The 21,894-nt window shown below is 35.9% G+C and overlaps 1 protein-coding gene across 4 annotated transcripts in view; it reads left to right on the forward strand.

Moving 5' to 3' along the window:
* Positions 1–8,005: 8,005 nt before the first annotated feature.
* The window catches only part of SON (SON DNA and RNA binding protein), a 35,064-nt gene continuing 21,175 nt past the window's right edge, over positions 8,006–21,894 (forward strand). For all 4 annotated transcript variants that reach the window (XR_011558995.1, XR_011558993.1, XR_011558994.1 and 1 more), the window contains exons 1-3: positions 8,006–8,632; positions 11,238–11,404; positions 12,824–20,173. Coding sequence is in view for 1 of the 4 variants with exons in the window: in XM_070750371.1 (XP_070606472.1) it covers positions 8,553–8,632; positions 11,238–11,404; positions 12,824–20,173 (7,597 nt within the window). In the remaining 3 variants the exon portion in view is untranslated. The remainder of the gene's footprint in view (positions 8,633–11,237; positions 11,405–12,823; positions 20,174–21,894) is intronic.

The following is a 21,894-nucleotide window of genomic DNA, read 5'->3' on the forward strand; positions in this document are numbered from 1 at the left end:
TAGCTTTTGAGCCCAGACTGGATCATCAAAATACTAAGTTCTATATAGGAAGTCTTTGACTTATAGCAGTTCATTTAGTCATCGTTCAAAGTTGCAACGGCACTGAAAAAGTGATTTATGACCATTTTTCACACTTAGGACCTTTAAAGCATCCCCATAATCATGTGGTTCAAAATTCAGATGCTTGGCAAATGACTCATACTTATGACTGTTGCTGTGCCCCAAAGTCATGTGACCATCTTTTGCAACTTTCTGACAAGCAAAGTCAATGCGGAAGCCAGATTCACTTAACAACCGTGTTGCTAACTTATCAAGTGCAGTGATTCACTTAACAATTGTGGCAAAGAAGGTTGTAAAATGGAGCAAAACTAACTTAACAAATGTCTCACTTAACAACAGAAATTTTGGGCTCAATTGCGGTTGTAAGTCAAGAACTACCTGTAGTTACTAGTTAAAACTTGGATGAAAAACTATCAGAGAATCCCTAGTAATAGATTAAATTAGAAAGCTGAAGAACAACCTAAAAAAGGCAAAACATTTTAGTCCAGACTCCTTAAACCAGGGATGAAATCCACGCCTGGAAATTTTCTATATTACTTGTTTGACTTTGATGCAAATAATGTGTGCCAACACCTATTTTCCTGATGTTATTTATCTGTGAGGCAAGGATAGTTATGATTCCTCTGGATCTGCATTGTGTTATATATCATCATTTAAATTCATGGGCCTTGTTTTAAAATTTAGAAATGTCTTTGAATATTTCTTCTTTTCCATTCATTATTTGATCTCAAACTAGTAGGAAAGTACTGGCAAGCTGGAGATGCTTACCTGGTTTTTTTTCCCTTGTTCTCTCACTACAGTATATACATACACAATTGCACACCAGTGATAACCATACAATATTTTTTTTTAAACCGGGGTGGCACAGTGGTTAGAGTACAGCACTGCAGGCTACTTCAGCTAACTGCAGCTCAGCAGTTCAAATCTCACCACCAGCTCAAGGTTGACTCAGCCTTCCATCCTTCCAAGGTGGTTAATGAGGACCCAGACTGTTAGGGGCAATATGCTGCTTTTACTGTATAAAACTGCTTAGAGAGAGCTGTGAAAGCACCATGAAGTGGTATATAAGTCTAAATGCTATTGCTATTAAAACCTATATTCTTCAGTAGCTACAGACGCTTGTGTGTTCTTACTGGGATTTTCAAAAAATCAGCACAACATAAAAACTAACATTTTACACTGTACATTGGAACTCATTGGACTCCAGTAAAATGAAGCAACAAAAATGCACTGGATTCCACTATAGGGTGATGTGCCAACACAAGTAAGCTGCGTAAGAATGCAATTTAAACATGTTTGTCCACATGTAGCTACATGACTTAAAGCAAATGAAACAGCAGTGGCAATAAAATTTTCATTTGTCTTACAAATGCTATAGTGCAAACAGTCCTGAACCAGGAGTGGATTCCACTTATCTTTGCCACTGGTTCGCATCGCGACATTTCGTTCATTCATTCTATGAATTTTTCTGAAATTCTTCTGGTAATATTTGTTTTAATATCACACCTATGAATACAATGCTGGAAGGCCAACATGCAAATTTTCTAATGCTGTAGTATCCATTTGTACTGCAACAAACTGAAGTAGCTCTGGATGATTATGACATTTTTTAAAAATAAAATCCAGACATTAACAGTCTAACATGAAAATTAGAGAAACTTATTTTCAATAAATGCAAACAATCCTGAAACACAACTGTTTCAAAATCACTACACTCCTGCTTTCTGCATAGCAGAATACAGAAAAATAAGACACTACTAGATTCACTAGGTTCCCACAGAAAAGAGTTACCAACAGCTTACCTATTTACATTTTAGCAAATCAGAATTATACAATGATTATTAAATAAGTACTGACAGTTTACATCTGTCCTTCTAATACAGCTTAGATTTATGCTCCCATGATTTCCAGCTGCGCACCTTTATTGGGAATTCCAAGGGTTAGACCCAAATGTAATCTGGATAGGAAGGGAGGAAAATCTGATTTACTGGGAAAAAAAGACTTGTATAAATCAGGCCTAAGATTCGATGTAATTTTAAAGTCAGCACTCCAACTTTTACAGGATTAATAAACATCCAGAAAATTCTAGTTTTTCGTTATTTTTTGTTTTTGCATTTCTATTCTATATCATTGCTTATTATTAAGATCCCAGAGCACTATCACATGACACACAAACACAGTATGTCCACCCTAAATTTCTAGATATTATGTAAAAATATAAAATCACGACTCTTCACGAACAGCAGACATGCGTGCAGCATTATTGAAATAATTTTAGTTTTGCAAAACTGTACAGAGATATTCCCAATTCCTGTAAAATCTTATAGCTTAATGTATATGGCGAACAGATTAAAAAAAATACCAGGGACCCACGAAAAATACTACCACTTATATGAAGAAATTGGGGGGGAAATACCTTCTCGGAACTGGAGAAAAAACAGCAAGAAAGAAATTTAGTAACGTTGACCACGAGGTCACAAATTAATCTCCTATCTCATCAAGCAGACAATTACATACTTTTAAAAAACATCATATTAATGTGTTAGGGTTCCCCCCCCCCTTTCTTTCTCTCCCCACCAAATCGAAAACTTACTTTTTGGCGGAGAACTTTTAAGCAGCGAGCATACAGTTCCCCACCAGCGTATGCTAAAAACTACTTCTCCCAGAATGCTGCAGCCCTGTTTCAGTATTCTTTAACCCTTCTCAGGGAAGGAGAAATAGAACTGCTTTGATAATGACAGAGGTATACTGTATATTAAGCCTGAAAACTGGAGTTGAATATAGAGGAATCTAATCTAAACAATTAGATTAATAGATTAATTAATTAAACAACAAGATAGTGCTTACAAGTGTATTTGCATCGGAGGATACTTGCTATTATAGCAAACGTTCAGCGTAGCAAAGGGAGCAAATAGGAAGAGCAGTTAGACTTACAATCCATGAAGTATATAGTGCTTTACTTCTGAGCACTTAGTGCTTCTAAGCGGTTTACATAGTTAGCATATTACCCCCAACAATCTGGGTTTTCATTTGACTGACCTTGGAAAGATGGGAGGTACATACTATATCATGAGAAATATATTTCAAAACTGCATTGTACAGTATTTGTAGTATTTTTCACTGAAACTTTGGTTGAAACATTATTAAATCCCTGTTGGGTTTTAAAATTATATATAAGTGCAAAGAGTCCAGAAATTTACCTCAAACCAGTGGTTCTCAACCTGGGGGTTGGGACTCCTTTGGGAGTCGAAGGGCCATTTCACAGAGGTTGCCTAAGACCACTGGAAAAGACAAATTCCCCATGGTGTTAGGAACTAAAGCTTCTATTCTGAACCTTGGAATATACTTTTACAATCCGACCAATCAGGCGTTTACAGTAGGAGTGTCCCTCTGCCCTGCCTGCCAATCAGCTTAAAGCTCTGTTGGAAGAATTGGCACTAGACTTATGGTTGGGGGTCACCACAACATGAGGAACTGTACAGTATTAGGGGATCACGGCATTAGAAAGGTTGACAACCACTGCCTTAAACCATAAATAATTAATAAATGTTAATGCTTCTCCTGGGAGGCGCGTAGTCCTCCTCGCTGCCTCAGAGTCCCTCTTTTTTTTAAAAAAGCCTTAAAGTTTTGGATTTTTTTGATTCCCCTCACCTCACCTTCTTCCTTAGGCAGTGACTGTCCTCCTCTTCTTCCTCCTCCACCTCCCACCCAAATTAAGAGCTTTTATTTTTTTCCTAATGGGTTTGCTCTTATTTGCTTTTACATTGATATCTATGGGAAAAATTGCTTCTACTTAAAAACTTTTCTACTTAAGAACCTGGTCAATGAATTAAGTTCTTAAGTAGAGATATCACTGTAATATTTTGCATATATTTATTATTATTATTATTTGCTTGTAAGACATTTTGTTGTTTGGTTTCTAATGTCCTAAGGCTTTATTGGCCAAGTGTGATTGGATACACAATAAACAAGACAAATTGGAGAATTTGTCTCAATGCATCAGTTCTTAGTGTACATATAAATGAGGTAATATAAACACATACAAACCTACAAATAACATGTTCATATAAATAACAAAAATATAATTTTATTAGCCTAGTGTGATTGGACACACAAGGAATTTGTCTTGGTTCACATACTCTCAGTGTACATAAAGAAAATATAAATTTGTCAAGAATTACAAGGCACAACACTTAATGATAGTCCGGGCACATAAAAGCAATCAAATCATATTAGGAACCAGTCAATATAAATTGTAAGGATACAAGCCATAAAGTCACATAGTAATTTGTGGGAGGAAATGGGTGATGGGAACAATGAGAAGATTAATATTAGCGCAGACTTAGGAAATAGTTTGACAGTGTTGATAGTCAAACAAGTCTTCGGAGAGGGGCGGCATACAAATCTAAATAATAAATAAATAAATAAATAAATAAATAAATAAATAGTGTTGAGGGAATTATTTGTTTAGCAAATAACAAGATAATATCATAAGATACCAACAGGAGAAGGTAGTAGAAAATATGATACAATATAGCCATATTACATGAGTAATATCCTTTGACAGTATTGTGATAATTCAGCAGAATGATGGTACAAATTAAAATACTATCTTGGTGTCTACGAGGGTCGTCCAGAAGTAATTCACTTTTTTTTTCTCAGCCTACATTAATGGTACGAATGCAAAACTTTAGATATACATTATTTCAATTTTCAGGAGTGCGCATGTAAATTTTAATTTCTTCAGACATATAGCATAGCTTCAGCAGTGTTTTAAAATGGTGTCTGTATGTGATGTACGTTACAAGCAGCACGTAGTCATTTAATTTCTCACTGCGGAGAAAAAAACTGTTGGGAACATTCACAAACATTTGTGTACAGTTTATGGAGAATCTGCAGTTGACAAAAATACGGTTAGTTGCTGGGCACAGAGGTGAGGCCATTAGAAGATGATTTGGCAGAGCTCCATGGCTTCATGACCAAAACAAGGAGTGGTACCAACAGGGCATACATGCCCTTGTGTCTCGTTGGAGGAAAGCTGTAGAATAGGACGGTGGTTACATGGAAAAATAGGGAGTGTAGAAGAAACATCATTCTTCCTTGTGTGTAATTTCATTGTGTTCAAAAAATAATTGTTGAAGAAAAAAATGTAGTGCATTACATTCTGGGCAATTCTGGTAGTTGTTTTGCATGGAATATTCTATAATGGCATCCTGAGGAGAGGAGTTGAAACAGTTTATGTCCAGGATGTGACAGGTCTGTAGATATTATCCCAGCCCTCTTTCAGTCCCATGCAATATTCAGTCTTGAATGGAAGGCAGGCTGGTTGTAACTGTTTTTTCTGCAGTCCTATCTGTTTAAGTCTGTACCTGTCCTTTTTTTGGTGGCTGTAACAAACTAGAGTTATAAATGACAGACTCAAATCATTCCTCTGTAGAACAGTATCAACAGCTCCTGGGCAGTCTGAACTTTCTGAGTTGATGCAGAAGAACATTCTTTATTTTGCTTATTTAATTAGAGTTCTAATGTTAGATATTCAAGTGCTGGGAGAGTATAGAACCCAGAAATTTGAAGGTCAATTCTGTTGATACTGTGTTGTCTAATATTGTAAGACATGGTAGAATAGAAGAATCCCTCCTAAAACCCACTCTGCACAGTTTAAAATGTGTTCAGTGCAATTGTCCTGGCTGCACCATTGCTGGAACAGCCACAATTTTACCTTGGATACATATATGTTATTTTAAAAGATAAATCTTACAGTTAGTTCTTACATTATTATATTTTTGAATATCATAATCTAAGCTTAGTTATGGGGCATCAGCCAAAAATAGAAGTCTTGTTTAATCAAGACAGCAAGTTACCCAATCTAGGACTCTTATCAGCAATCAAGAATTAAGAAAGTTCTTAAGCATGAACAGGGAATTAATACCTTCCACTTTTATTCTTCTTAATGTGTTATTCAATGTATACTGCTCAAAAAAATAAAGGGAACACTTAAACAACACAATATAACTCCAAGTAAACCAAACTTCTGTGAAATCAAACTGTCCACTTAGGATGCAATACTGATTGACAATCAATTTCACATGTTGCCAGCACATTCAACTTTGTACAGAATAAAGTATTCAATGAGAATATTTCATTCATCCAGATCTAGGATGTATCCTTTGAGTGTTCCCTTTATTTTTTTGAGCAGTGTATATTTCTATTTTTTTCAGACTAGGAGTCATTAGTAGTCTTTTTCTCCATTACATTTTCTAATCTCATTTTGAAATAATCTAAACTGGTAGTCATCATAACTGATAGTAGCAAATTACTGCTCAACTATCTACGAAAATTGTAGTAACAATATTTTGGATTCAATGTGAAACAGGTTCTTTGGAACATGCAAAAGTGCATATGGATAAGTGCACCAGTGTCTTCCGTCCCGTCCTAATGTTTCTCTTTTACTAGTATCATGTATATAAATATTATATTTATATAGTATTGATATACCATCAATATTTTTATTTATTTGTTTGTTTGTCAAGTACCTATTGGCGGCATACCAAGATATAATATTTATATTCCTGATACTAGTAAAAGAGAAACATTAAGACAGGGGATGGAAGGCACTGTGGTGCACTTATGCACACCCCTTACTGACCTCTTAGGAATCGGGAGAGGTCAACAGTGGATGGTCTAAGGGTAAAGTTTTGGAGGTTAGGTGATGATACTAGTAGTGAGTTCCATGCATCAACTACATACTTGATAAAACAAATAAATAAAAATAAGTGAAAATGCACCTAGCTGCTTTAATGATGCAGATGCTACATTTGGACTAACATTTCAAAGCAACTTTCTAAAATCAAACCAAAGCATTGCAGATTTGTGTATTCTCTACAATGGTTTTGATAGGTTCCCAAGAGATGCCTACAGAAACAATTGTTTCAAAGATTTTTTTAGAATGCCCAACGTTGTGTTGTTTTCTTACCACAGGCACTATGGCTTTTAAAAACATCTCTTCTTCCCCAATTATAGCTCTAAGTAACCATTTAATTCAATGAAAATGCTCCTGACATTTCCTTTGTATATAGTTATTATATGATACTACGGACTCCGTAGTATCATCCCCTAACTCCCAACGTTTTACCCTTAGACTGTCCACGGTTGACCTCTCCAGATTCCTAAGAGGTCAGTAAGGGGCCTGCATAGGTGCACAAGACTGCCTCTGTCCTATTGTCTCTCCTATATCCCATATATCTTCTCTTCTATCCCTGTATCTTTCTTCTATTCTCTCATTGATTATTTTATTCTATACTCTCTTCTATTCTTTCTCTAATTCTATTTCCTGGAAGGTGTCCTCTATTACCTTTTGTATTATTGTGTATTGGACAAAATAAATAAATAAATAAAAATAAATAAATGCAATATGCTAAAATTAGTGTTGCTTTTGTGGTTCACTTTCTTACGTGAAGTCGGTTTCTCCCTTAGTTTCTCGGAACATCAAAATGACAAAATGTGCACAAGAATTCCGCGACGTCGCATTGAATTACCAATGACGCTCTTCATTTGTCCCCTTCCCTGACTTATACTTATTCAGTTAACCATCTTGTGATGCGATAATTTGGCTTGCACGTTTAAAATGGCGCTTTAGGGATTGCTACCGATTGCCTTCAAGTTGCTGCGCACCGAAGATTCAGCGGAGAAACTATGCAGCTGTGTAAATGTAACGCACTTTTTTCAGAATGTGCATGTCATGTCGGTGTGGGGCCATGGCAAGCAGTCCACCATACCGGGCTGGTTTCAAATGTTTTGGGGAACTTCGTCCCCTTCCCGGGCCATATAACCAGCCGTTCTATTCCCCCCACCCCCGCCGCCCCCCAGCCATACAAGCTCCCACTTCCTCGGCGAGCCGCGCGCTCGTGACTCCCAGCGATAAGCAGTCAGCTCGCTGTGAAGCGCAGCCGCAATATGGCCGCTGTGCGCAGCGAGGCAACGGCAAAACTAAGCTCTTCCAGCCACGAGCACTGCCCGGCATAAACCTTTGGGACGGTGTGTGTGTGTTGGTGGGACCGTTTATTTCACTCCAGGTTTAAAGCTGAGGGAGCGTCCACGAAGTGACTTACACCCTCATAAAAATAATTTTAACCTAAGAAGTCGTCGTTATAATCTTCCATACGTTCTCACTTCCTAATACTGTATATATTTCCCACGGAACAATGACTAGCGGTTGCCACAAATAAAAAAAAAGAGAGAAAACGGCAACGTCTGAAGGGAAATCGGCCGTTCAGAACTCTATGGCTAACATCGAGGGCAAGAGCGTCCCCACACAGACGCCTTTAGTCCCCACCTCCGGCCTCAAAGCGAGCAATCAGAGCACGCAGAACTTTAAGAAGGAAGAGGTAGGAAAGAGCTGCATCTTCTTCCGGCTTTGCATTGTAGAGCGCAGGCGGATCTGCGTCTCGAGGAGAGAGAGAGTCTGAGTGAGGCTTGTGCCGCGCAAGGCTGTCATGGCGACTAACATCGAGCAAATTTTTCGGTCTTTCGTCGTTACCAAGTTCCGGGAGATCCAGGAGCAGCAGTTCGGCAGGTAAATCGTGAGCGGGCGGTGGCCTTTATATTGCCTTGGAAGCAGATAGAGTCGGGCAGTTGGGTACGCGGAGTAACGGATGAAGCGGATGGAGTGGGGGAGGGGTTGGCCGAGAGACCGGAAGGGACACCGAGGGGGGACACAGCTGTGCGGGAATGAGGCCGAGGGCAAATTTAGTCAGGAGTATCGATTTGAATTGGTCCCGGAGAGAAATTGGATCTCCCAAAGATAGAAAGGGCGAGGAAGGCCGGGGTTGAAAGAGAGAAGCCGACATATGCGGCCCGGTAGTCGGATTGGCGTCGCAAAGAATGTCGATCCTTCGTTATTTTGAGCTTTCGAAATCGGATCGTTGGAAATATTCAGTGGGCTTCAGAGCTTGAAAGCGAATTTTCAACCTTGGGGACTATCTAATTGCTTCGTACCGCCTCCCGCAATTTACTGTAGATCATCGAGTGTTTTAAAAAGTTGACGTGTTCAAGGAAGATGCTTATTTTAGTATCCTTTCTCAGGAATGAGAAAGGGACGAGAATTACATGAAAATACACTGATAAATGGCAGTTTACTGTTCGTAGAAAATTGTAGAATCTAACTTTGAAAACCTACCTTTACATCAATTTGCCAAGAATGTCTTTTTGAATATTGTTTTTTGAATGTGTGATTATTTGAAAATGAAATTAAACCTTTAAAAATGGTTATGAAACTATACCATGTTGAAGAATATCAACGAAAGATTATCCAACTTAATTTTACCTATTGGATTACTTACAATATTTATAATAGATGATTCTTTATTGAGGAAACTATATTTACTCGATAATCATAGACTCAGTGCTGGCTCCTGGTGTCTGACTGGACAAGTCCTTGAGACAAGAATGCAGAAGTGGCTTGCCATTGCCATCTTTCTAGGAGTGGAGGTCCCAAGCCATTCAGCTTCCTTTCATGCCTAAGGCAGGACTAGAACTCAGTCTTCTGGTTTCTAGCTTGGTGCCTTAACCACTAGACCAAATTTGCCTCTATTGTTATTTATTTACTTGTCCTTATATTCATTGTTACTATATATGATACTGATGTAGACATATCTGTGGCAGCACCGGCTCTCTGGAACCAACTCCCCCAGGAGATTAGAACTGCCCCTACTCTTCCTGCCTTCCGTAAACTCCTTAAAACCCACCTTTGCCGTCAGGCATGGGGGAATTGAAACATCTCCCCCTGGGCATGTTTAATTTATACATGGTATGCTTGTGTGTGTGTCTGTTAGTATATGGGGTTTTTAAATCTTTAAATATTTTAAACTTACTCGGATTATTTATGAATTTTTTTACTCTGTTGTGAGCCGCCCCGAGTCTTCGGAGAGGGGCGGCATACAAATCTAAATAATAAATAAATAAGATAGATAATAGGAATTTCTTTGGTTACGATAATTGTTAACACCAAATTCTTATTATAAAATACCACCTATCAGAAGAAAGTATTTTGAATACATGAGGGTTTTGGCAAGAAGATATGTCAATAAACTAGTATAAAGGCTATAGATATTCTTTAAATTTTATAATTTGGCAATGGCAACAAAAGATGCAAATTGGAAGTGCAATGAACAAATGTTTACATTTTAATAGTTGTTGTGTCTATAATTTTTAGCTTAAATGTAAATATGTTCTAGGTTTTAGAGTCAGTTTTACTACCTAAATCAGCATCCTATGTGTGAATGAAGAACTGATATTGAGATTTCTGCTGTAAGGGGTTCCATTAAAATAATATAAACTTTCAAAGAATGTGAGCTTGCAGAGTGAAGTCATTGTAGCATATATTTGTGAAAATAGATTTTCAGTATTGTAGCCAGGAACAATTACTGAAATAGGATGAATGATGAAGCAAATCTAAAACTTTATTGTTGTTGTTGTTGTTAAAAAATTGCACTCCATGCACCTGGTGACTATGCATTCCATTAAAATTTATAACCAATGTATGTCAGGGGAAATAAATTAAAAATAGCCTGGGTTTTTTCCTTTTTAAATGAGGTATCCTTTATTAAAAGGATCTAGTCCCGAGTCTACGGAGAGGGACGGCATACAAATCCAATAAATAAATAAATAAATAAATAAATAAAACACTTACCATAGTTCATCTTGAAAACACTGTCTGATGCCGTTAACTTTTAATGTTAGTAGACATTTATCTTCATAGATTTGAAGAGCATCAGTGCCTTTGAATTAGTATCCCAGCTGTGTTCAAATTCCATTGAACATATGCATTGAGATGCTTGCCAATATACAGAATAATTCTTATAAATATTCCTTTCATTTTCATGAAACAAATAAATGTAGCTTAAGTTTACTTTAGTTAGGGTAAAAATAACCAGATTGTATCTGATTATTTTTACCCTAACTGAAGTAAACTTGAGCTATATTTGGGCTAATATTATGCAGGCTTTATTATAGATGCTTTTGCTTTGTTGTGAATTTCACTATGAAAATATTTTTATATTTATACATTTTTTGTCTAAATTGTGTAAATTGTTGCACTACTAAACATACAGAGTACATTTGACTGTATATTCCCGAAATATGTCTGATCTTGAGATTTTTTAATTTTTTTTCTTGATTAGTGGAAAGCTAGGAAATCAACACAATGGTGAAATAAACACATCTGGACAAGTAAACTCCTCAGAGGATACAATTCAATCTATAGAAAGTCTTCAAAATGATCCACTAGTGCAAAAGATAGAACAAGTATTATCAGAAGTATTGGGTACTGAGCCACGGTACAAATCAGGTATATTAAAAAACATTCTAAGATCAGTTTATGGTTTTGTTTATATCTATGTCTTTAAAAATAGATAATGCTTGCAAAATAGTATGTCATCTGCAGAAGCCATATATTTAATATAGCCTTCTGGAAAAGAATAACATACTATTTTTCAAAATGTGTTGTTTATACTGTTTTCTCTACCATTTGCTGTGTCTGGATGGATTGAACTGATATTTGGAGAAATCAGTTTTGTAATTAAGGTGGCATAAGTATAAATGTTTATTTAATGTGTTCTAAAGCAATATTTTAAATTGTAATAGTTTATAATAGAGGTAATCTGAATGCAGTTCTATCCTATAAAGTTGAAGAAAGATTTTGCTTTCAAACAATTTACCTATTGTTGTTATAGGATTACCCTCCCCTTTGTTTGGAAAAAAAATACTTTTTTTAAAATTTGGGCATAGAGAGCAAAATATTTGAATTATTCTGTCCACAAAAGATACTATTTCCATTAATATGTCATGTGTAGAACTGTTGACTTCTTTTTCAACAAAGTACGATATCTTGGTTTTCTGATAATTAATAAGCAGCATTTCATCTTTACAAAAGGCCAATAGGGACTTCTGTGCTTTTGTAATATCCACATATTGCTGCACAACCGGATATGTTAAAATTGGAGCCAAGATTAATATTCAGGTTAGAAAGAGTATGTTTTAATTAATATATAAATGAAAAAAATGAGTAAAATTGCCCCTATGTTATGGTGAAGATACACCCCACCCCCCAAATTAACCTAAGGCATAAGTGAATATAATATAAAAGAATCAGTAGATACAGGTAGTCCTTGACTGACAACGGTTTAGTTAGTGACCATTTGAAGTTACAAAAGCAATGAAAAAAGGGACTTTTTTCAAACTTTTTCATGCTTTATGACTGTTCATAAATTTTTGTTGCAGCATCGCATGGTCACATGGTCAAAATTCAGCCACTTGGCAACTGAATCACTTGTGAAGGTTGCAGTATCTTTAGGTCATGTGATCAACCTTCACAACTTTCTGATAAGCAAAGCTAATTGGAAAACCAGATTCATTTACTAACCATGTTACTAAAAAATTTCAGTGATTCACTTAAGTATGACAAGAAAAATTGTAAAATGGGGCAAAATTCACTTAACAACTTTCTCACTTAGCAACAGAAATTTTGAGCTTAATTGTGATCTAATGTTGAGGGCTACCTGTATAGAACCTTAGCTGTTTGGAAATTCATGGTAGACATATCAGTATTCCTAATAATAGTGACTTATTGACACTTATTACTTGACAATTCCAGCAAATATAGCTAAAAAACTGCTTCTTGGTTAGACTTGTAAAATTTAGCCTTTGATGTTCGTACAACTTTATGTCTGTTTTTATTTTAAATTTTAATCAAAATATCTTTTTAAAGGAGATGGAGATGATGTCGAAAGGAATAGTTCACGCTCTATTAAGAGAGGCTTATCTGAAGACGTACAAGATGAAATTCCAAGGAAAAAGTCTAAGAAGGACAAGAAACATAAAGATAAAAAGAAAAAGAAAAAACGAAAGAAGGAAAAAAAAGAGAAGAAATATAAAAAACATGCCAAAGAAACAGATGTTCAGCAAAAAGAATGTGGAGATATGCAACTTATTTCTCATTCAAATCTCGAAAATTCAGGTTCTCTCTTAAGTGCAGAAAATGATATAGATACACATACTGAGTCTACCTTGAAAGATGTTTCTACTTCGATTAATGAAAAAACTGTGTGTGAAAATCTAAACTCAACTATGTTAAATAATATTACTTCAGATGGCAGCAAACTTGATATATCTGAAGAAGATTCTACTTTGCTAAATATTCAGGTGGTCAATGAAGTCAAGCTTACAAATGAAACAGAATTGGAGGATGACAGTTACCATCCTAATGTAACTGTAAATATATGCCCAGAGGATAAACATTTAAGTGATGCTATTTGCACGGTTGCAGAAAGAGTGTCCGATATAGATGAAGTAGAGCAAGCTGAGTTAATGTTGGAGACAACAGATCAAGAAAGCATTCCCAAAAGCAGTCCATTTCGTGTACAAGGTGAGCCAGAACATTTGGAAACCAGGCTGGAATCTACTGCTATGGAAGTAACATGTGTAAGTTCAGTTGCAGAGCCCGTGGCTTCAAAAAATTTGAAAGAAACAGTATCCACGTCTTTTCAACCAACTGACTCTAAATTTATGGCTCTGCCTTTGGAATCAAATACAGAAGCTAAAGATTCAGTAACAACATTAGGATTTTTAGCTATGGTGGTAGGAAAAGATTTTGAAGCAACTTCAGAATTTTTAAATACTGCAAAAGTGAAAGCTTCAGAAAGAAGTCCTATGCATTCTAGTAGAAAAGATGATTCAATGAATGATTCTGAGAAAACTGTCACAATGAAAGATTTGCACAAACCACAACAGTTTGGTACAGAACAGAAAGATTTAGAAACTGCTCCAGAACCTGTCCATACAGTCCCTGAAAAAGATCCTGAGCTAGCTGTGGTAGTTCAGCTGAAATCTCAGCAAGAAGTTTCAGAATTTGATATACAAAAATATAATTCACCAAACCTTGGTACAGAGGTTCCAAAAGAGATGAAAGAATTAGGAGAAACTTCTTCCTTCATGACAGTACTGAGTGAATCAGAAATAAATGCAGGATATCTTCCAATCCAAAAAGATGCCATAGATTTACAAAGAATACCACTGTTAGAAGACATGACTAGAATAGATTCAGAAGAACACCTCTCAGTTGTAGTATTGGAAAAAACAAATTTAGAAGTTAATTTTGATTTAATAGAAACTGACACAAAATGTTTAAAAGCAAAATCTGATGGTGTAACAGAATCAGAAAATTGGAAATCTGCTCCAGAATCTTCTAAAGCAAAGAATTTAGAATGCATCCAGGAATTTGAGAAGGCTGAACAGATTAATTATTTGGAAACTTCATTAGAAACTGTAATAGAAAGTAGAGGAAACTCTAGAGACACTCAACATTCTCTGGCATTGTTTAATCTGAAAGGTCCTGAAAATGCTTCTCAACTAAAAGACAGTGTTTCAGAAACAACAATACAAACAGAGATTGGGAAAATACAAAATCTGGAAAGTTCAAAATATGTAGATCTAAAAAATAAAGAAAACAAGAATGCAGAGAAGTTGAAAAATGTTCCAGAATCTTTGATGCTTGCAAACAATTTAGAAAAGTCCTCTTCAGAGTTGCAATGCATAGAAGAAATTAAAATAGTTAAGGAAACTTCACAATCTTCTGTGGAGGCATACAAAAAAGATTTCAAAACTGGTCTTGAACCTGAACAGAGTGATGTGGATGCTGGTTCAGGATCCCTGCAGATGATATTTGCAAACTATTCAGAACATAATCAAGACCTTACTACAGAAACTGAAGGCATGGAGTTGAAAAATTCAGATGCAGTTTTGAAATCATTGCATAAGTTGAATTCTGACAATTTTGAACCACGTGCCAAGGAAATCAGATCTGTTAAAAGTACAGAATCTGAAGCAGTGACTGAAGCAAATGACTTACAAGTAAACTTAAAACCATTGCAAAAACATGTAAAAAATGTAGAAACTGCATCAAAATCAGTTGCACTACCATCTGTGACATACATGGAGACACTTGAAGGTACTTCCAATAGGAAGCAAAGTCAAACCGAATCTCATTTTGTGCAAGAAGTAGAACATAAATGTTTTGATTCTACTGTAAAGAAAAATCAGAGTGTAGATACAACAGATTTGGGACTCATATCAAGAAGTAAGGAACTAATTGAAACAAACTCCAGTAAAATAGGAGAAAGTGAATCATTAGGTAAGAGTCAAGGTCCATTATTCATTTCAAAATCATTGCATGAAATTGATGTAATAAGTTCAGAAAAAGGTAATACAGAATTTAAAGGAATAGCAGTAGTACAAGACTTAAAAGAACCAGGAAAATCTTTGGCTACTGCAATTGATCCTAAGGATTTTTTTAAATTGAAGAATTTAGTATTAGTTGAATCAAAAGATGATTTTTCACTTGGCACTACTGTGAAACAATTTGAATCAGTTTCAGAATCCCTTGAACAAAGTCAAGAACTATTAGAGCACACAAAGACACAAATTAGAAAAGAATGTTTAGATTCTGTGCCTGATTTAGGTGCAACAACAAGTTCAGAGATTCTGTATACAGATGAATTTAATATTCAGGAGAACAAGAAATTGGAAAAAAAAATAGAAACTGCTAGATTAATGGAAGCACCAAAACCTCTACAATTGTCAGAGAGAGATCTGATTGTTTGTACCTCTGATTCTGGAACTAAAGTTTCAGATTATGGTCCAGAAACTGTGTACTTGGCAAAAACAAATTCAGAGACCATCCCAAAGTCTTATGAAATTCAAATGAAAGATTCAAAAACTTCAGAATCTAAAACCATAAATGTAGAAGACTTGAACATTGATTCCGAACAATTGCTTAAATCAGGTGTAGAAACTAAAGGATACATTCCAGGATGTAAATCAGTGATATCACTAGATAGCGTGGAATTGACGGTAGAATCTCCCAGTAAAAATGTAATGCTTCCAGAATCAAACAGTATAACAAAATTGCAAAACTCAAATGCAACACTCAGAAGTGAAGGATTGACATATGAACATTTGAAAACACCTCCAGCACCTGTATGCATAATGGAAACTGAAGATCTGGAAATACTCCCCAAGTCTAAAGAATTGGACGTAACAGAAAAGCAAGATGTTATAACATCTCTGTTTGCTTCAGTGGAACCTACAGATGTATCCAAAGAAAATTCTGAACATAATTACAGAACAGATATGAAAAAGACAGAACTAAGTGAGTTCATGGGTAAAGAAAAGATAAACGATGAACCTGTCCAGCCATCTAATGAAAATGATGCAAATGCTTCAAATCATGGTGTAAGGGTACAAATTATAGAAGTAGGACTGTCAGTGGTCGACAAAAAAAGTGTTTCTGGAATAGCTTCAAAATCAGGTACAGAATTATTAAAATGTTCTGAAATTTCTGAAACTATCATAGGTCAAGAGAGAGAGAAGCTTGATACAACTCTGCCTGAATTTATGGTGGATGTCCAAGATTTGAAAGAAAGCTCTACTGTTTTAGATACAAGAGAGATGAAAAATTTAAAAGCTAGTAGTCAGAGAGAAGAATATACTAAGTCTCTCTATGTATTAGAATCCACAGATGCAGCTGATGTTTCACAGTCTGGGTCTAAAGATGAACCAAAAGGTTTAAGAGCAACAATGACATATGAAAGACTATCGGAAATAAAAGATCCAGTGGACACTTCAATGCAGTTAAAGAAACCAGAGTTAACTTCTTCAGAATCTCTTTCTATATTGGAAGTAAGTGACAATTCAAAAATCCCAGAGCTCAAAACTGCTCAAACATATTTAGGAGTAACTGGTTTCAAATCTTCTGACACATCTGTGGATAGTGGTCCATTAGAAATCATTGGCTCTGACTCACAAATACAACAAGAAAAAATTTTGGAAGTAAAAAATTTGGAATCTGCTTCAGAAATTAAATATGGGCTAGGAACACATCCATTCAAAATTGCTTCAGAATCTGAAAAAGTGACACAAGACCAACTTTCAAAAGCTATTTCAAACATATTATCTTCAGGCAACCTGGAAAACCTAGAACAAATTTTGAAATATAGACGTGATCAGGAAATAAAAGATTTAGTGTCTCCCCAATCTGATACCACAGTGGCCAAAGATTTAAAAGGAAGTCTTACATATGAAGAAATAATAGGTATTTCACAGATGACTACTCAAATTTCCAAAGTTAGAGATACTGAATCAAATATATCAGCTACAGTTCCAGAAACAACTGAAAAATGTTCTGAAATATTTCAGGAAAGTATAACTATGTCAGATATACAGACTACAAATGCAAATGTAGAACTAGACAATTTAATTAAAAAGTCATCTGACATTTCTACAGATATTAATAAATCAAAATCAAATTCAGGACTTACTGATATAATGGAATTGAAATGTAACAGTGCTTCAGAATCAGTACACAGGAAAGAACTGGAAGATTTAGAAACAGTTACTGTATGCAAGTCTGTCATTGAAATTAAAAACCTCCAAGCTGCACAAAATTTAGAGAAAAAGCAAATGGGTTTTCAGGAACTCTCAAAATCAGTATTACCTTTAAACACTCAGAATTTGGAAAGAAATTCAAGTTTACCACAACAAAAGATATTAGAAACATCACTAGAACCTGTTAAAGATTTTGTATCAGTTTCTGAATGTTCAAGTACAAAGGATATTGAACAGAATTTAAAAAGTGGATTTGTGGCAGAAGAAAAAGCTCAGGAATCCACTGTAGAACATGTGATTTTAACGCAAGATAAGAGTGCAGAAATAATTCCACAGGTCACTTTGGAAATGAAAGATTCAGAAACAACATTAGAATCTGTAAGTGTGGCAAACGAAAAAGACTTAGCTGTACAAATTTCTTCTAAGGAGCAAACAACTCTAAAACCTCTCTGCATATCAACAGAAGGCAATGTGGAAGTAAATCAACTGGAAACCATTGTGCTGGGAGATTCAGTAGAAGCTGTAAAGCCTGTGCACTTACCAGAGAAAGAAGTCATCAAAGTGGGAGAGTGCATTGAGACAAAAGATTCAGGAATAGCTGTTGAATCTGAGGTTATAAAGGATAAAGACTTGGAAGTTTCTCTTCAGGACTCTTCAAAATATCAGGATTCAGATGCTACTCTGAATTCTTCAGATATAATAAAGGAAAGTGAAGAGAGTAATTTAAAAGACAAAAAAAGTGAAAAAATAAGTAGCAAAAGCAAAGATAAAAGTAAAAGTGGAAAAAAAACAAAAAAAAGCAGATCAAAATCTCCTTCCAAGTCAAAGAAACGTAAAAAGAAATCTAGATCACGTTCTACCTCTAGACAACTGTCTAGAAGAGCACGTTCTAGGAGCAAAAATGATTCCAGTTCCAAGAGAAAGCACTCCACTTCACGTCGTAAATCTAGATCCAAATCTGTTGATAAAAAAGAAGAAAAAGAATCTACATTAAGATCTAGACGAAGACGTTCACGAACTTCTGATCGTCTTAAATCTAGATCTAAATCTCCTGATAGACGAGAAATTTTAATAAGATCAAGACGTAGACGATCCAGATCATCTGATCGCAAGTCTAGATCCAGATCAGTTGAAAAAAGAGAATCAGCTAGGAGAAGACGAAGGTTATCCAGGTCTTCTGACAATCACAGATCTAGATCTAGATCAGTTGATAGAAGAGAGACTTTGATAAGAACAAGGAGGAAGCGCTCTAGATCTTCTGAACAGCATAAATCTAGATCACAATCAAGTGATAAAAGAGAGATTTCTGTAAGAACAAGGCGAAGGCGATCTCTGTCCTCTGATCGTTGTAGATCTAGATCCAAATCTTTTGATAGAAGAGACTCTTCAGTAAGAACACGGAGAAGGCGATCTAGATCTTCTGATCATCCCAAATCTAGGTCAAGATCTCCTGATGACAAAAGAGACCTTTCAGTGAGAAGAAGGGGGAGAAGATCAAGGACGCCTGAAACCCGCAAATCTAGATCTGTTGACAGAAAGGAGATTTCAGGGAGAGGAAGGCGAAGACGATCAAGATCTTCTGATAATCGTAAGTCAAGATCCCGATCAGTTGACAAAAGAGAGAGTTCAGTGAGGATAAGACGAAGGCGATCTAGATCTTCTGATAACCGCAGATCAAAATCCAAATCTGCTGACAAAAGGGAAACTTCAGTGAGGATGAAACGAAGGCGGTCTGTTTCATCTGATCGTAAATCTAGATCCAAATCTGTTGATAAAAAAGAAACTTCGGATAGATCAAAAAAGAGACGTTCTAGGTCTTCTGATAATCGCAAATCTAGATCCAAATCTGTTGAGAACACAGAAACAGCAGCAAAATCAAAAAGGCGATCTAAATCTGCTGATCATAAGTCGAGAACAAAATCAGTAGAAAAGAAGGAGTCAACCTTAAATTCTAGTCATAAACAATCTAGGTCATCAGATCGGGCAAGATCTAAATCAAAATCTAGATCAAAGTCTTCTGAAAGAAAAAAAGACAAAGATTCTGTGGATGGATCAAGAGGGAAACACTCTAAAAACAGATCAAAGTCTAAGTCTCCTGAGAAAACAGATGGAACTGAGACTGTGGAAGCAACTTTGAATAATAGAGAAAAATCACCTGAACAGCAGAAATCTAAATCTAGGTCTAGATCTAAATCTATAGAGAAATCAGGAGAGAAAGAACACCTGAGAAGATCAAGAAGTAAAGGTTCCAAGTCCCCAGAATCTAGGTCTCGAAGACGTAGAACAGTATCAAGGTCTAGAAGAAATCGTTCACGATCATTAACACGGAAGAGAACAAGGTCTAAATCTGTTAATCGATCACAGTCACGTTCCCGAACTCGTTCACGATCACGTTCAAGACGGAGGAGGACTAGGTCAAGATCGTTATCAAGACAGCGATCTTTGTCAAGGAAAAGACATAGACGATCTCGGAGAAATCGATCAAGATCAACTGAGAGAAGAAGAAGGAGATCCGATTCAAGAGAAAGTTATAGAATATCTCTCAGGTTACGGTCCAGAAGTCGAACACCTGTCCGCCTGAGATGTTCTACAGGAAGAAGAAGAAGTACTAGTAAATCACCTGATCATCGACGGTCTAGATCTTTAAGCAGATCTCCAAAACGTCTCACTGACTTGGGTAAGCAATGTTTCCTCTTGCTAGATAAAACTATCTTGATTTTTTAAATAATTCATATATTCATTTAACATCATGAATGCATTTAAAACTATTCCCCGCTCTTCAAAAGTTTCTTGGATGAGAAGCAAAACATTTAAGAAAAACAAAATCCAGTTGCTTTTTGAAAAAGCACTTTTGGGCTCCACAATTTAGGTTTTGCATTGTATTTATATGCATCTTAATGCTGGTTAGTATTTGAACAAAAATATCCAAGATGACCAGGAAGGGCAGGAAGACAAAAAATAATTTATTAATTGCTATAATGTAAGTGTCTTGAGCTTGAGGCTTTTGGTTTAATTGGGGCCTTGGTTGGAACTCTGACAACAAGTCTTTCTTTCCTTATAATCGCCACCAACCAATATCATGCCTTCAAATATCTTGACTAGTTAGCTAATTAAGGGAAAAAAGATGTTGATTTCTGATTTCCCTTTGGTGCAGTAGAATAAGACAATAGCATCAAACTTCAACTTTTTACTTTGACATAATATAAACTAGCCATTTTTTAACAACAAACCTATTTAATTGATAAAACCCAAACACGAAGTTCAAAAGTTGTTTCCAAGTGGTAACTAAAGTACCATATTTTTCTGAATATAAGTTGCATCTTCTTCCCCCCCCCAAAAAAAAGTGGGTGAAAATTTAGGTGCGTCTTATAGACTGAATATAGATGTTTTTGATCTCTGAACCTTTTGCATGTTGCGTTTTTGCCTTCCCCAGCTCCCAGAAACATACTGCAGTGCTCCGCACGTCTTGTTTTCGTGAAAAACGCACCCGTTTTTGGCCTGCAGAGTACTTCTGGGTGTTGGGGAGGGTGAAAACGCAATATATTGGAGGGCTTGGAAGCCCAAAAACGAGTGAATTTTTGGCGAAAATTAGTCATGCAGACCACTTCTGGGGGGCAGGAAGGGCGAAAATGTGATGTGTGGAGGCCAAAACCTTTTTTTCTTGTTTTCCTCCTGTAAATTTAGATGCATCTTATAGTCCGAAAAATATGGTAATTGTATTTTTGTTTGTTTGATCAAAGCAGTCAATGTGGCCATCTCTGCTAACGCCACAACTTTTGCAACTCTTCATCCATTGCAGGAATTAAAGTGTCCTTCTATTTTTGTGCGTAAAATAATCTTGATGCTATCTACATATATAACATGAAGTTCCCCCCAAAAAATTCTAAGTCTTTTTCCATTAAACCCAAAATAAAAGTTTCTGGTTTTATCTTTATATTCATTTTGGGAATCTTCTGTATTAAGATGTGAATGTTACTCCAATATTTCTTTGTTTTATCACATGTCCACCATAAGAGATAAAAGATCCCTTCTTTCCATTTCCATCATTCATTTGAAATGCCTTTATATATTCTTGAGAACTTGCCTGGTTTTAAGTACCAATGATACATCACCTTAATTTTTCTTTTAGATTGTAATTTAGTTTAAATTTTAGACTGTTCTCCCACTGTTCATTCTAAAGTTTCTTGCCCATTGAATCATGTAAAGCTTTACATATTCATTGTCCAAATTCAATAACAATAAGCTGTTCATCACTATCATTGAGTAAGATTTCCAATTCATTGTTTGCTGTCATTTTTCCTGATTTAAATTAAATTTACTATACCGCCACACGATAGTTCCCCTGTGAACATTCCCCACGAGAACTACCTGCCTTGTAACCTTACTTTCTGGTTAACC

This window comes from Erythrolamprus reginae, chromosome 4, assembly GCF_031021105.1.
Source record: "Erythrolamprus reginae isolate rEryReg1 chromosome 4, rEryReg1.hap1, whole genome shotgun sequence".
NCBI classification, from domain to species: Eukaryota; Metazoa; Chordata; class Lepidosauria; order Squamata; family Dipsadidae; genus Erythrolamprus; species Erythrolamprus reginae.